Raw genomic sequence first — 17,459 nt, forward strand, 5'->3', positions numbered from 1 at the left:
AGAGAGGGGAAAGGGGGGGGGGGGAGGTGTTTGTTTCCAGATTTCCTACCTACCTCCACATTCAGCTGTTAGAAATTCAACATTGCTTGAAGCTATCTAGTTCATTCAGTGCAATGGTGAAAGTTTCATTTATTTCTTAACATTTGAAATCCTGTAAATTAAAATTTATTTTAAAATCTCCATTTGGGAGAAACAATGTAAAATGCACAAGTTTGAAGTGTTGCTTTTAACGCTCTCCATGCTAACCTAGTTTTGTTCCAGGCTGAAGGCAACGGAAATTTTATTACTGGTTTCAGGGAGAGCACAATGAATACAGTGCCAAATATCCTACTATGTATCTCTGCTTTAATAAAACAGTAAAATCACCAGTACCTTCTCTAGGAAATAGAATAAAATATACACTTAGCTATTGAAGAAAATCCACAACAGCTTTGAAACTATGGATTAGGCAGATTAATGTGTTCATCATGTGTAAAACTGTTGGTTGTATGTAAATAATACAGAGAGGGAAAACAAGAATAATATAATATTTTACTGTTATTGCAAATAAGTAATTGAGTACAGACACTATAAGATATTTAAGCATCCATGCCCCAGCAGAAGTCAATGGGGAAAGCTGACATATTAGATGCAAAGTGTCTTGAACGATCTGGGCCTCATTCAGCTGAAAGAAAAATCTATAGAACACACAGTAGCTATTCATATTAAAAAAATACTATACTGCATGCTGATAAATTCTTTCCATTTAATGAATAAAACCCAGACTTATAATTACATCAGCATTTCAGAACCAGTGTCTTTTCCAGCTCCTAATTTACTAACTCAGAGTAGGCATACCAAGAATTCTTTTAATGTAGTTTGTGCAGTGAAAACCACAAAACATTGTCTTTAAATGCTCGCCTTCAAGTTAATGAAAGCTTCAACATTTTTCTGAAATGTTATTGTATTCACTTTTGTCACAGCTTAAGACTTTCAACAAAGTTGCTGAAAAAAAATGATGGCATGATACACTATATCAGTTTTCCATGTGTTGTGGATTTAATTCTTTTCCTGAAATATTTCACCATACATGGAATTTAATTTAAATATCTAATTTTGTTTACTATAACGCTACAATAGATCTGGTTACTTTGCTGTCAAAGAATGAACATACAAGTTGCTTAATACCTGTAGTTTGAACTTGAATCCCCTCAAGCTGAAAAAAGTACCTTTTAACACTCTTGTACAGTCAAGTGTAAAAGCTGAATATAGAACATCTAAAACCTCTTATTCATAAAAAATAAATTTTTAGCAGTAAATGGCACTATCAAAACCCTAGTTGTTCACAGGCAGTTATTTACATGCTTCTTAGACAGCCTGTTTCATTGAGAAGGAAAACCAGAATATTAAAACTGCATACATTTTATAAAGACTAAAATTCCTATTTGCCGTTGTGAAAATATGGCTACATGCTGTATCTTATATTTTTTTCTATTATTCACGTTAATTGAAAACATTCTACCACTGGGATTAGCTAATAAAGAAATATTCTGTATATTATTCTCCCAGTGGGATACCTGTGGTGTAAAGGAATTATGATTAATGATAAAGTGCTATTAAGAAAACACAGAAACAAACTATTAGAAATTGTCTTAGTCAGGTTTCGTTTATCAAACAGACTAGCTTTTTGGATGAAGAAAGCTACTTTCTGTGATGAAGCAAGCAGTAAATGTATTGCCATTCAGGAAAAAACATACACTTCATATTTAATTTAAAAAAAAAAAATCTAAGTTGGGTAAGACTGGCACAGTATCAAGAGACATAACAACAAAAAGCTTAAAGGCACAATTAGAAGAGAGTGAATGCTACATAAAAATGCTGTTCTTGAAGTATTTCATTTTATTCTAGACCAAAACCCTCTGCATTTGAAATTCCAATGATCAACTTTTGCTTCAGTTCCTTCTTGTTCTTGTAAGGAGGGAGACAAAGCTGGTTGAAGCACGTATGGGCCACAGGTAACCTAAAATAATTTAAAAAAAACCCCAACAAAACACATTCAGTAATAATACAATAGAAGCAGAACACTGCCAACTGCCTACACATTTTCAGTTAAACATTACTTAAACAATAAACCCTGTAAAAGGTACATTTATCTTAATGTTGTTGGTTCAGGTTCTGTTGAACACAAATAACATCACTGTTGGTCATAAGCACCTCAGGTGAATTTGTTCACCTGCAACTCCCTCCCCGCCTTTCTTTTTTTGTTAAGTTGGAAACATCTCCTTCCACATTTTGGAAACTCCAGGTATCACGTGACTTCAAAATCAGTTTTTCTTTAAATACAAAATCTGGGTATAATCAGAATCAACAACATGAAGAAGGAAGGTGGGTCCTGCAGTAGGTATAGAGACACCTAGATGAACCACAGTTACTGTAAGGATACAGAACTCAGAGTTCAGCCTGGTAAAATACATCCTTACAGACATACACCTCAGTGCAGAGCACTGAGGAGCTGATTGAAGCCCTGGAAAAACAACAGTTCACAAATTTTGGTCTTAGCCATACCAACACTTTCAGTTGCGAGTTTCTTCTGAGAGCTGAGTTTGAATATATATTGCAGATACTTCTTAGGATTGCCTGACTGAAACACTGGAAACTCTGCTCCTCACTAGAATGGATTAGTTCGATGAGAACTGTTCTTCAGTAGCAGATGCATTTGTTTTGCCATCAGTATGAGATGCCTGTGCTATAGCCACAGGCAATAAGCAGCTATGGGATCTTCTTGGCCTTTATATTTTCAAGTGACACGCAGGACAGCACTGAGGACATAGACTTGTCCTACAACTGATTACTTGGTGGGGGAGAGAGGAGAAAGACAATGAGCTGAAGCTCAACCTGACATTTGGAATTAACCCAGCACACTGAAAAATTTCTCAAACTTGGACACTTAAAAGTTAAATTTTATGACTCAAAATGGGACTCAAAAGCTCTCTAGTTCTGTTTTCATTGAAGCCCTTAGTCTTTTGAATGGCAGCAGCTTGGCCTTTGGTCATTAGCAAACGTTCTTGAAAGGAGGTGTAATCCACCCAGATCTGGAAACCCAAGCTACTTCCCCCTCCCCGCCCTTTAAACAAGCAAGCAAAGATCTGTTAATCAGACTGGAGTCACGTGCGTCAGAATTTGGAAAGTTGGGAAACTGGATATTAATTTGGCAATTCTTATTGTTATTATATTCTTTGATCCTATTGTGTGAGCAATGCAATGCCAACATGTCTACGTTCATCCCTGTGCAGGCAGTCTGACTGCAACAATTATCTTGCAAAACACAGACCTACATAATTTTAAAAGGCACACTATTTCAAAACACATTTTCCCATTTTTAAGAAAAAGAACAATTTAGAGGAGAATGACCTTAAACAGAGATTCAACTTTGACTGATTTTTCTTCATCAGATCCTCATGTTCGTTTAACATGTTACTGGAACCAGTTATTAGCTCATTGAATAAAGCATTAGAAATACCACAGTAATGAGATAAACCAAATTTAAAAAAAAAAACCCAAAATTTATTTTGTTTATGCATTTAACTCAGTTCTCCACAGAAAACCCAACAAAATTTTGACTTTAAAAATATAATTCCATTTAAGTATTTTGATTACCCTAAATGTTTGAGAAATCTAGGTCAAGCTAGTAATTACCGCTTAGCAGCAATTACTGCTTAGCAGTGAGCCTCAGAGCAGTAAGCTTTTCTATACAGCTTTCCAAATTATTTAAACTGACTTTCTCCAATCTTGAGAAGGAAAATACTAGCTGGAAAGTATGTGGAATTTCTCAAGTCAATTCAACACAAAATAAAACACTACCAGAAACATAAGAACTTGGCATGAACAATTTAACCTTCACAATGAAATTACAAGGCTGCTTTGTTCCTATTTCTTCTGAGCAACCTCTGTATCAGCCATACACTTACTCACCAGAGACCCTAAAGGAATGCTACATCTTCTCAGCCATACATGTTAAAATTCTTATTTAGACCATCAAGAAAGAATGCAAGCATTTTCTGCAACTGCAGGGGCTGCTACACATAATGACACACACAATGAATTCAGAAAAATTTACAGTGATTCACAGTATATTTTCATTAGCTCAGCTGTCATGTTAGGAACAATTAAACAAATAATTTATTTGAATTGAAAACATGTAAGGAATCTCTCTAAATAAAGAATTCCTGGCCTCAAATGTAAACTTTGACTGGAGAATCAATTTTGTATTAGATAGTCACCTGCAAAATTTATGCAATCAATAAATGGGTATAATAAAATTTTGAAGACAAACTAAAGGAGTCCGTGCAGTTTCTTCCTTACACATTAGTTTGCTCTTCTTTAAAAAGACATTCAAGAGCAATAAGGGCTCTCAGGAAATAATTTAACAAAAAATTTTAAAAATCCAGAAAACTACTTGCCAATTAGTGGATGTTTCACTCTTTGAAATCTTGAAATTCAAATCAGCCATTCCTCCCACAGGTACTCTATCACTCCCTGTAGCAAAATGTAGCAGCTTCTTTTGAAGGTCAAGAGAAAATCCAAGTACTACATCCCAAAAGTATCTATGTTCAGGGCAGAGGGAGAAGAAAATGGTGTAAGATGCAATATCATGACAAAACAGTATGAGGATAATAATACGACCGCAAGTACTACATGATGAATGTCACTTACTGAGCCTTTACTTAATGTAATATATAGGACATCAGTAGTATCCTAATATGCAAGGTTAAATAAATTCCTAAGGACTTGACAAGTACAATGTTTTATGAATTTTGGAATGATGTCTTGTCAAATGATGCTCAAACCCACTTTTCTATAAAAATATAAATGCCTTCTACTGACTAATACAAATGTCCTTAGTATCAAATAGAATTGGAAGAGAAAAAGTATTTTTAGAAGATTGAATAATAAAAATAAAGACTCAGACTTCACTATGCAGGATTTCAAGCTCCTCTTTTAAAACTGTCTCCATTTCAATCTGATCATAACCTTTTAAAGGTATTCAGCAACAGATTATGCCATTAAAGATCTAACTCTTCCTACTTACAAATAATTTAATACTGTCTTTGCCTTATTTGGAAATAGGTTTTTAAAGCTTCAATCATTCTCAGATTATCCTTGAAGAGATTATTCCCAACAGTCTACCGTTCTATGATGCTTTTAAACTCAGTAATTAGAATGAAAAAAAAATTAAGCCTACCGTATAGTAAGATCAGTTTTTTGGTAGCCCTCATATTGGGTACTTCGCTGTAAAGCGGACATATCCAGTTCAGGACTGCCGCAGACAAGAATTTCAACCTCTTCTGGACGAAGTAGCTGCCAGAAATTAAGGATAAAATATTTATTTTTTTTAAAGATGACAAATTATGCTACTAGATTCAGATTTAATTTTTCTTTTGGCATTATAGAAAAAATAACAGAATATCATTCAATATAAATCTATAACTTAGATACATACGGTTTTATAGAAAAATGAATTCCTCAGTACTTTGAAGAATCTCTTACTACTGTATACAGTAAAAAGCAAATTACTGGATAATTTGCATATTTCTTTTGTTCCTCACTTTTTCATTCTTACATTTATTACACTGACTTGCTTGTCATCTGATTAGATTACAAACGGGTCAGGAAGAAAATTAAGTTTGTACGTATGGAATTCAGAGGGAGGGTCTTGATCTCAATTTTGGTTACAACTTCCATTTCATTTACAGTGAAAAGTCCCAACGTAGGTTGATGAGTAGCAGTGGCTGACAGAACTTGACTTTTAGTTGTACACGCTGCTGTGCAAAGCAAATACACATAATAAACCATGTTTAACAATTGCTAAACTTACACCTGCAGAACCTACTTATTCATTTACTACAACATCGTTAAATTGCATGAAAGTATGTCATGGCACTTCAATGGATTTTCATTCTCCTTCCAGAACCTTCCCTGCAGTTAGTCACATCTCATTTTGCTGCAAGTGTGTCATACTTGGCTAATCGCACAGGAATGAAGAAAGTCTCATGCAAATTGTAATTGCCTCTTCTTTCTCTTCTTACTGCACAAGGGATGATGTAAATTACAAAAGGCATTCCAACAGCCAAACAGGACTGAATACGGAAGAATGTTTAATCTCAACCTCACTGAGTGTTCTTCCTGCAAAAAGTAATAGGTTTTTTCAGAGGAGTCACTCAAGAGCACACAGACATAGTTGCTCTGCTGCTCATAACTGTAGGGAATACAGAGAATCCTTACAAACATTCACACGAGAGCCCGTGAAGTGTCTGTGAATGCATACTGATAAACCTAACTTATGGAGCTTTATTTATCTGTTTTCAGTGGAACACTACAGAGAACAGTTGATTACCTGCTTAATTTCTTCTGCTTATGTTGGATTAATCAACTACATTGATTAATCAAGATTATTCACGAATCCTACAATCATCCAGCGTAATTGATTTAATTTAGATAAGTCATTGTCACATATTTGAAACAGAAGTGAAGAGTTATGTTTCATTTTATTCTTACCAGTAATGCATATGAAGCACAGACACTATGAAATCCATAATAGAAAGCTGCAAATTGTTTGTAGATTGATTTGTTGAGAAGAAAATCAACATAGAGCTGTACATATTCTAAAAAAGAAAAATATTTTGTTTTGTCACATCATAATAATTTTAAATAATAATTTGTTGTGCTCTCTCAAATTGTACTGAATTAAGAAAAATGAGCGCATTTCATTTTAGATAGATACTATTAAATTAGTAGGCATACCAGAAAGGACTACAGTAATTTCATTTCTTCACACTTTGTTAAAGAAAACCTAGGCTTATAAGAAGGAAAAAAAAAAAGGACAAACTTAAATCTGCCAAATATGTGTAGTTAATATGTATTGAAGTACCTTTCCTATTCTGATTTGTGACTGGAATTTTATCTCCGTTTGGCTTTAAGTTGTAAGATTTTATAACACCAAATTCTTCCTGAAAAACCTGGAGAAAAAGAGGAGTCAAGGTCAGTACTGGAAAATACATTCATGCACTCACAAATTACAAAGCTTGTATTTATTATTTCATGTATTTCCCCTGTCTCTCTCTCTAGCACATGCTGTAATTCTGAGGGTTGTGGGGTTTTTAAAAGTTAAATATTACAATTTTCAACAAATTGCTCAAGAAATTGGTATTCAAAGTAGAAAAATTGACCCTGTTACACAGTGGTATATCAAACTGACCTGCAGGCTCTGGAGCCACAGAGTTTCTCATACAAAAGAAAAATTTAGGAGCATCAAATACAATCAAGAAGGTATTTGTTCCAGTGTCACCTAGGAACTGAAAAGTAGCCGCTTTACAAAAATTCTCATATGGTCTGACAATAATGTAATTCAAAGCTGAGGGAAAAAAGGCCAATACTAGTCCAATACACATCCATAAACCAGCATGAAATTTTAGTAACTAGTATGTGTTCTAAAACAATGAATAAATGAAAAAGGCTTTCTTGATTGAAGTAGCACCTAGACATACAGGTCAGGCAAAACTGTCGTAACTTGAACAAGCTATTGTTCAAGTGAGATTTCCTGTACAGAGCATATAAAATAACCAGAGTAAGCTTTGACTAGCATCTGGGTTAGACAGAAAAGGGATTGTTTTGCAGCCAGATGAATTCCACAAACCAGGTCACCGATTACAAGGTGATGGTGTCAGAGCAAGCAAAGAGCTGGAAATGCACCAGCAGCTGGCCATGCGACCCTGGCAGTCAGTGCAGATCCACCTACACTGCCAGGGGACAACAGCCTAAAGCCCTGTCGTGGAGCCAGCCTCTGTAAGCTCCGAAGCCCCAGGACTAGACTGGTCTTGAAGCAAGCTTTAATGCCCATGCAGTTGTATTCCAATCAGCAACCACACAGTAGCAGGCCACTCCATTGCTGAAACATCGGTAAAAATTACTGAATGAGTTTGAGAATCACTTATAATTGTGTATTTAATGACCTGAAAGGTTGAGTAAAAATCCTCTTCGACATTGCCTTCATAGGATAGAAGTTCACTTAGTCCATGGGCCAGTTCCTACAATATGAGTAAAAACTCTTTAGTAAATCTACAAAACTAAGTGATGTACTTTGCAAGGACGTGCCAGAATCGTTACTTTATGCAGAAAGTATCTTGGAAAAAGCTGTATATTCAAAATGCGTACACAAAGAAAAACCTCACTGCTTAATTAATATGTGTGTATATATTTATTTATTTTTATTTCAGTATAAACTGTTACATTTCTCTTTTTACTATGGAAAATATGTCTAGAATGCTCATATCAGATTTTGGTATTCTAACTTCAAGTAGATCAACAAAAATTCTGCTACGCTAGAAAACATGGAGAATTTCTATTTTCAACAGAAGAAAAGGAGACTTTATCAGCCTGTGCTGAAAAAAAGGCTGTTTTCAAACAGTTTATAATGCAAGCATTAAATATAAATAAAACAGGTTTTAAATCAGTAATTTAGCCTCTTAAAAAAACGTAATACTTACAGGCATAATCTGAAACAGGTCATCTAATGTGACATCACAGATGCCTACAAGTGTGTTATGATCGCAGGGAACAATGGGAGGACTCAATAATTTCTTGTAACAGCAAGGTGGGAAACGAATATCCAAGGTGATGCTATTATATACAGCAAGTCCCATAAGCTATACGTGTCAGATGTTAAGGGCAAACCCCACACATCCTTATTATAATTAATATTTTAAGTAACTTGGAAAAAATATTTTAAGATTTTATTCAGCATACTCTAATACATGCTAAACAAACAGAAGGAATGGAAATTATTTAAGTTTTTTGGACTGACAATTTTAAATGCAGTTTTGTATTACAATTTAGTAGTAGTCAAAACGGTCAAATGATGCACACTGACAAAACACTTGAGAATCTTCATCATAATATTCTATACAAGCATTCCTAGAAGAACTTGTTCCAAAGTATCGTTATGAAAAAAGTTTTTAAAGAGAAATGTAGATATATATTTTTAATCCAAAAATTCTAGAGCGCGCTCAATATAGCAATTTTTCTTTTAAATAAAAGCATAAAGACAAACCTGCACTGGCACTACAGCCCATCAGCTAGCACATTTAAGTGCATCTTGTGAAACAAATTTGAAATTATACCAAAAATTAGAAGAATCCAGTTCATGATGCAGCTTCTCACTAGAATAGAATAGTTCAGTTGGAAGATAGCTACAACGATCATCTGGTCCAACTGCAATCAGCAAAATGGGGACATTGTCATCTCATCTTAGTGGATTTATAAGCATATATTATATATTATCACTAATCATTTGTCCAAGGACTTCATAAATGAGCACAACAGAAAACCTAGGAAATAAACTTATGCTCAAAATAGCACGTCGTTTCCATTCAGTAAAACAAACAAAACAAAAAAAGCACATACTGATCAACGGGGACTTAAATGAAATTTAATGCATACAGGCTCATTTATGTTTACTGAATGAAACTCAGAGGTGTAAGTACATTAAAAATTACAACTTACACCCAAAAAAGTTGCATGTTTAATCGTAATTCTAGTATTTTCTGACTGTAAAATGTACCACGTACCCACATACCACCATTTTCTTCCTATTTTTAGTTCACTGGCTTGAATGACATTCTTTTTATACATTTAAAATGGAACACACTTGTATATGCAACGTCTGAATGAGCTTTAATCAATGCCTTATTTCATCCCTGTACCAACTCATTGAATGGCTGTTTGTTTAGCACTGTCTAGCAGACATAAAAGGATACAGCTCCAACCAATCGGAATTCAGAATAGTTATCACACTTAAAGCTGCTGAACCAATGGCAGCGTGAGTCCTTGTGGTAGGTGAACATGCCTGCAGAACAGGAACAGTGGCCTTTACAAAGCCTGAGCTTCAACAAAAAGTCGTACAAAACCTCATCTTTCTCACATATGCACCCTTAAGAGTGCTCCTAGGAGTGCCCATATCTCCACGCTTGTTCTCAGCCCTGTCTTCCCACCCACAGCAGGAGCCTGCAGGTGCTTGGGCAAGGACCACCAAGCGCAGCGCCAAGCCCGAAGCTGGCCCAAGCCCACCAGCCCTGTTGGGTGCTGGTGCAATGCGTTCTTCAGTGCCTCCAGTCGTGGATATTCTGCACTGTCTCTGTGCAATCTGTTTCTTCACTGTACTTCATCATCTGTACAGCCAGAAACATTAATTGTCCAACCAAAAATTTTCTTGCTGCAATGTAAACCCATTTCTTCCCCCCTTCCTGGGTCAGTAGCAGATGACAATCGTTAAAAATGCCAGCATGAATCCCGTGATACAAATACCATAAGCTTTACCTTCTTAGAATAAAGAGCTGTAAAAGGTTTATCTTATACGCACACGAGAAGCAAAAGGGTATGTTTCATATTTTCTGTCAAAAAATTACATCAGGGAACCCTAAAACACCAATACCCTAAGAAGGCCACTCTGGTCTAAATGACAAGCTAGATCCTACTGAAATCATGACTATGGACTAGTTTGACTGCTATTTGTGTCAGATATGGATCATTCTGTTTTAAAGAGTGATAGAAAGTAAAAACCTACATAATGAAACCACATAACAGCTTTAAGACGCCTAGGAAGTATTGGTCAGAGAAGCAAGACGCTTAGACTCTAGTTAAGTGTGCACTAACAGTGAAATTAACTTCAGCAATGCAGAAGTAAATTGGATAAAACGTGATGATTGTTTTTAATTTGTTGGGATTGAATGGACCAACAGTTTATTATTGTTTCCACAGTCAGTGTACAAACCAAAGCACTGAATAGTTCTAAGGACATCTTGTATGCAGTAGCTCACTGCATCCGTGTTTGAAGATGAAGTTGGGGAAAAACAATATTTAAATGAAAAATCAAACTCCTTTGGATTAAAAAAAGAATAAAAATCCAACTGATGTCTCAGGGACTTCTAGTTCTTATGAAAATTTATAGGTAAAACTCTGCCTTCATTTTTCCCCCCCCTCCCCCGCTCTCCTGACAATCTAACTTTATCTTTTGAACTTCAGCTCAAAAAGGTGCTCATCACAAAAGGTTTAGACAGTGCCTTTACCAGAAGCAACAGAACAGTTGCATGTGAGGCAGAGCAAGGTTCACATACTGATAGATGGCAGTGATGCTGGAACAAAATAGGTCTCAAATCCCATTTATTAATTGTTCACATCGAGATGAAGAAAGCATCGTAACACGCATAGGAGGGCAGACAACTGAGTTAATTGGGAGTTCTTTAATTTCAGGGGTTAAATCTCCAGCTAACCTGGAAAGGGTAATAACAGTGATGTTTTTCTATGTTTTTCCTTCCAAGCTTCTGACATACCTTATTTGCAACTTAAACATTAAAGACAGCAGAGTATACAGTCCTTTTCCAAGGGACGAGCACATTTCTGAACTCCTCCCACACTTGGCTGATAGTCACATCAATGAAAGAATTTACACTTTAAAGCGAGGAAGCCTGCCAGAGCTGGTGAAAAAAAAATTACTCTCGAACGTTTCCAAATTCATCAGTTACCAAGCTCTGCTGACAACACATTTTTACTAACAGAACTGTCAAACTTACAGAACACTTTCTCCAGGATAAATTGTTTCCTATTAAGGTTGTTACCACCAAATGTTATCTCTCCACACAGACCCCTTTTTACTAGAAAAAGGGCTATAGGCAAATAATGATCTCAGCAGATTTGAGGACACATTTATGATTTAAAACTCTGGACCTTTAGAAGGAGTCCTATAAACAACAGAGGACCATGCATTTAAGGGACATGAACACTTCCAGGCAAAGACAGACAAACTCTTGCATTCTACCAATGACTATCAGTTATGCTGAAGTCCCTGGAAATCAATGTTTCTAGTTTAAGAACCAGCCTGGGAACACTTTAACCCATTAAAACATCAGTAATGTATCCATGCACAGTTGAGGAAAGTTGACTCATTTGAGAAATTAAATTACAGTGGGGAAAAAACCCCACCCAGATCCATCTACAGCAATATAAAACAAGTAGATTGAACTGCTTGTTTATGAATGCTCATTCATGTCTTCCAATCTCCTATTTACTCAAAAAAATCTTCCTTTTTTTTTCCCCCCTCGGGTCTGCAAATATCATTATGGGTTCACAGGTCCTGGTAACAGCAGAGGCAGGCTATTTCATTCAGTCTCACATCTGCCTATACTGTCTCTGAACCTGACTGAAGGACCTTTCTCTCCTGAGAGCATCTCAGACCACTTTAAGAATGCTGGCCACACAGATATCCCAAACAGAATATATGATGACAAAGATTCAAGTAAGAACTAACCTCTACCTATACTAATCACAGAAATAGTGCTAGAACTTGCAGACACTATCAGTACAACTATCAGTGCAACTGGAAACCATTGATACACGGGAGGCCAGAGTCAGTAGTTTGCCAGAACTGAGCACGGTAACAGCATCCAACTGTAGCTACTTAGGACAACCAGGAAAACTCCCTAAACTAGCAATATGAAGACAGCTGAGGGCAGTGTAAAAACAGAAAATGCAGCATGAGAAGAAAGAGGCAAGGATGGCAGGTGACAAACAAATACATTTGGCCTTATCTCCACTTCAGTATTTGCTAACCCATCTACTTCAGAGGCTGCTATATGTCTCTTCCTATTTTGGAACAGGAATATCATATTCCAATTGCAACCAAACATCATATTAAGCTAAATGGGAGAAACTTATTCTTAAATCCAAATATAAGAATTCACACATACACTTGTGTGAATTCTAGAAAATTTCCAAGGGCAGACAAGCGTGTTTCAATGGCTTGCACAGCTTTTGGTTATTCTTCTTAGCTTGTTAGTAGGTCTAGCAATTCACTAACACTCATAAAAAACTCTTATGAGCTTTCTACTCAGAAGAGAAATGGAAACAACCCTTTCAAAGGCCCGATTCCATTTGAGTTATAACAGATTTAAATTATCCTTGTCCTACTCCATAAAATAGTTGATGGCCTTCTCCCATCTGCCCAGAGGTAAATAAAGATCCTGTCTCTGGATTGAGATGGAAACACTGTAACAACACAGATGTATCAGAGGAAGAACTTCAAGGAAAATCTACTGCTAGTCTTGAATCGCCCTGCTTCATATCCGATATGCTCACTAGCCTAGGGATACTAAACAAACCATAAACATTGAGCCTCTGGTTTCTGAAACAACGTTTAGCATGACTAAAGTCTTAAAAAGCTGAATCCTAATTTTAATTCTAAACCTTTCCATTGATCAGAGATTTGTTCACCCTCTAATTTTGCCATACCACTGAAGCAAAATCTCAGTTTTTCAGCAATGCTTGAACCTCCTTGTCAAAAGCCAAGATCTTCAAAGCTTTTCAAGTACTTCCCACTCTCTTCCACCTCCTCTATGCCAAAACTTCTTCTCATCTATATACAATTCTAACTTGCCCGCTTTTGTTTTTACATAAATTAGTAACTGGTCTGCCTAATACTGGATTAATGAAGAATTCTTATCCATCACTGTTTTGATAATTTAAAATGAACAAATTTCACATTGTACTTAAGAACATTTATGAGGACTCACCATAATCTGGGTGAAAAATCTGGCGAATCAGAAGAAGAAACCATTCTTTTGTCAGGCCACCCATATCAAGACCAGCTTCCCCTACAAATGTGACTTTCAACTTCTTTTTCAGATCTGCCCTCTTCCTTGCTAGCTATTGCAAAATAGGTAGGGAAGAAGAAAAAGGAGATTTAACATATTATCACTACCTCTAGCCATAGAGAACACATCTCTCTGTCTCCACTGCTCTGGCTTTGTTTAAACTAGTAATCTGCATCATCTCCTACTAATAGGTCAAAACTATATTAAAACAATGATTGAATTGCAGAAGCAAGATGATCATGACTACTTGACATCATCAACTACCTTGCACATGGTGCCACTCTCTAGGCTTGAAAAGAAGTTAGGTGGTATGCAAACAGACTTTTAGTAAGCTACTAGATACAATGAATTGAGTCTGTCTGGAATATTTTGGATCTATATGATTTTTTTACCTACACAGAAGACATTCTGCCAGGAAGAAATGATAGATTTTAAAAAAAAAAAAAAAAAGAGACATCCTTTGGAGATATTTAGAAATAAGGAGGTAGCTAAAACTTTCAATATTTGGACACCGTTCTGTTCAGCGTAAGATACCTGCCAGCAAGTATCAGCTGTTTTGTAAAACTGTTTTTTAGACAATGGTAACAAGCTCTTTTCATTTCTTTGTCCTAAGAGACAGCATTTCATCCAGGTATGCAAAAGACCTGCAAAGAATTACATTACAGCCTTTCACAATTAGCAGTGATCTTTCAGATCAAGTCCCTATACAATTTTTCGTTAAATCATTAATTACTGGCCAGCTCCAGAGAAAGTGTTTAAACTAGTCAAGAGGATGCATGTGCTAAAAAAATTTCTACGTTGTTAGCTGCTCAAGTAAATTCCTGTTGCACAAATTTTCTAACTATATGTATTTGTATTATTTGACACAAACTGTTTATTAGCTGAAGTGATTTTCCTTTGCAAATTAGTTTTTTAAATTTGAAATACAAATAAGACATCTTTCCCCCACCTTCCATTCCCCACACTTTTTGAGAATATGGATCATACAATATATTCTTACTCATCCCTGAGATGGGCAGAAGAAAACATCAGAAATAAACAGAATATTGTGGCTATCAGAACTCTTGAAGTTGCTCTTGGTTATTTCAGTGTGGTAAAAAAACCCCTACAATGCATGAGAGAAAGCAGTACTACCACTCATATTTCCTCTGTCTTAGGAGAGAAGGCCCCAGGCTTTAATCTAGGAAAAAGAAGTTTAAACTTATATTTTCTGAATATGACTAATCAGAATTTGTTTGGTCTTGTTTTCACCACTTGGACTTATTTTTCAATATCATCAGGCTGTTTTTAGTGTTGAGAGAGTAGGGAACTAGATTTCCTTAAATAATGTTAATTAGCAAGTTTCACTGGATACTGAAGAATTGCCTACTTTAATGGACATATCTTTTTCATTTCTAAAAAAGGAAAAGTTACATTCAAGAATGTGAAGGATAAATTAAAATCAAGATAAGAACTTAAGAAAAGAAAGCCTAAAATAATTCTTATAGGATAGAGAAGTTAGTGAATGAAAAGACTAAAAATATTCCAAGAATGAGAACAGAACAAACTCATTAGTGATTAGTCACTATTCATGCTCCTATCATGGAACCAAGTCCTACATAACCTGATAATTATGCACTGTATTCTTAAGACAAAAATTGCAAACACAAATACATACTGTGTGGCATGCAAACATGTACGTTTGTTATGGGCTTAGCTATGCAGCAGTATGAGGACGGAAAATGAAGTTCAGAACGTCTAACCCAATCTATTCTGCAGCACTGCTATTGTGACAGTAATTCAATTCTTTTTGTTTAGTATTATACAGTTATATTCCCAATCTCTTAGCGCAGAAAGATTTAAATATGACTTATCAAACTGAAATCTAAGTGCAATAGCTATTCTGCAGCAACACACCATTTAATTACATTTTTTCGTTACCTCATCAAGTGAATCACTAACAAGGTGCGTCCTCCTCACTTTCACATTTAGGAACAACATATTCATGTCAGGTTTCTGTCTGCGAGAGACTTTATCCACAAGGCTTTGCTATTTGAATGAAAAAGAAACATCATACATGCAGTATCTTCATTTAAAAAAAACAAAGTGCCATACTTGTTAAATGTAAAAAGTCCTTAGTATCTTGCATTAAAGACACTACCATAATGTGATAGCTGCTTCAATATCTTCTAAGAGATGGAGAGCAATTTCTTTTCTACTGCAGATAGCATTTACACCATATTCGAACTAACTTATCAGGAAGTTTAACAAGAAGGCAGCAATTGTGCAGCAACCTTTTAAACTCCCCAAATAGTTAAAAACATATCCATAAGATTCCGGAGACTGGCTTGTGCTTTACTTAGCTATTCATAAGACACATCCAGCAAGACAGGAATGGATAGGTGGTGGTGCTGCCACACTGAGCACCGAGGAAACCAGTATCACCTAGCACCTGAACAAAATTACCACTGAAGGAGGCAGACAACGCCTCCTTCTAAACAGAAGAGGCTGCCCAGAAGCAGCACTTCTTCTGTGACTTGTGACATACAGTTGCATCTTGGTCTTCCATGACAACATATCTTCACAGAATAAAATACGAAACAGTCCAAAATTCTCATGGAATTTTTCTTCCTTAATTATCTGGTTAATTTAACATGCTAGCACATTATGCTGGTTTCTCAAAAAAGAAAAAAACAAATTACTTTAACTCTTTCTCCACAACACTGGTATTTATAAGCATCTTGACACTAAGCACATTAAAATAAAAAAATATTGTGAGAATCCAGCATGGACATTTGTAGACTAGTAATAGTAAAATTGCTCAAGTTCTTTTTCAGGGTAGTCTGAAATATTAGAAGTTGTGATGAAAGGCTGTATGTAATATCAATCTAACAAAAACTCATAAAATACCAATGGGTGAGACACAAATATTTATCACTAAATGACTTACCCGTGCAATACTTATCATCTGTTGTTCTGAGTCCCTTTGAATAATAACTTTTTTTGCCGCTATAGAAATAATAAATGGGTATTGACAGAAAGAAAACCTAACAACAAGAGAAAAGAAGATAAAATATTTCCTTTTTAGCATCTAGCATATTATTTTCTTTTTAAGAATACAGGAGTGAATCTTTGCATTATCATTCAGTAACTACTTTCCCTCCACTGATAGTAATTTGCAAATAGCTGCTGGGTTTTTTTGTGTTGTATACATAGATACTCAATTCAGTAGAACGAACTGTTATTTGCAAATACTACCAGAAATTGTAATTAGTAATAATAGCTGTCCTCAATAAAGCTCTTTTTTTGTTTATCCATTATCAATAAACCTAAATAAAAAAGTCATCTTCTGCTTTAAATACTAAATTTTAATTGCTACACTGAATTAAAGAAAACGATAATATCTTCTCGTTAAATACAAGAAAACCAGCTATCTCAGTGCAGTATTCTTAGGTACACAGTAGAAATATTTCTGGTTTGGCTTATTTGCTGCAGAATTCAAAGGAACTGATTTTCCACAGGTCCTTCATATTTAACCTGAAGTTACAAGTGTTTAGGACTTCTAAAATATCAGATCACAGGCACATTCCACTGCAATCAAATACAAATAATTTTGAAAAACTTCAGAAGTCATCAAGGTAAAAGATTTTTTTGTTACTGGTTATTTTGGTAATTTTTTGTTGATTTAGCTCATGCATCACCTAGCAGAAGTTCATATTGAAATACCCAGAGCTTCAGACTCTATGTGTACATCTTCAATCTAGACTGCATATGGACCCTGAATCCTGCCTGTGAGAAGCT

The 17,459-nt window shown here is 35.5% G+C and overlaps 1 protein-coding gene across 1 annotated transcript in view; it reads right to left on the reverse strand.

Annotated features, from left to right (window-relative positions):
• Positions 1 to 1,786: 1,786 nt before the first annotated feature.
• Positions 1,787 to 17,459, reverse strand: part of HECTD2 (HECT domain E3 ubiquitin protein ligase 2) — a 38,963-nt gene continuing 23,290 nt past the window's right edge. Inside the window, exons 11-21 of the mRNA XM_050899038.1 lie at positions 16,609 to 16,705; positions 15,600 to 15,707; positions 13,599 to 13,731; positions 9,792 to 9,880; positions 8,523 to 8,681; positions 7,989 to 8,063; positions 6,908 to 6,995; positions 6,535 to 6,641; positions 5,222 to 5,337; positions 4,440 to 4,583; positions 1,787 to 1,999 (exon numbers count right to left, since the gene is read on the reverse strand). Coding sequence (XP_050754995.1) covers positions 1,879 to 1,999; positions 4,440 to 4,583; positions 5,222 to 5,337; positions 6,535 to 6,641; positions 6,908 to 6,995; positions 7,989 to 8,063; positions 8,523 to 8,681; positions 9,792 to 9,880; positions 13,599 to 13,731; positions 15,600 to 15,707; positions 16,609 to 16,705 — 1,237 coding nt within the window. The 3' untranslated portion in view covers positions 1,787 to 1,878. The remainder of the gene's footprint in view (positions 2,000 to 4,439; positions 4,584 to 5,221; positions 5,338 to 6,534; positions 6,642 to 6,907; positions 6,996 to 7,988; positions 8,064 to 8,522; positions 8,682 to 9,791; positions 9,881 to 13,598; positions 13,732 to 15,599; positions 15,708 to 16,608; positions 16,706 to 17,459) is intronic.

Source organism: Gymnogyps californianus, chromosome 6 (assembly GCF_018139145.2).
Source record: "Gymnogyps californianus isolate 813 chromosome 6, ASM1813914v2, whole genome shotgun sequence".
Taxonomy (NCBI): Eukaryota; Metazoa; Chordata; class Aves; order Accipitriformes; family Cathartidae; genus Gymnogyps; species Gymnogyps californianus.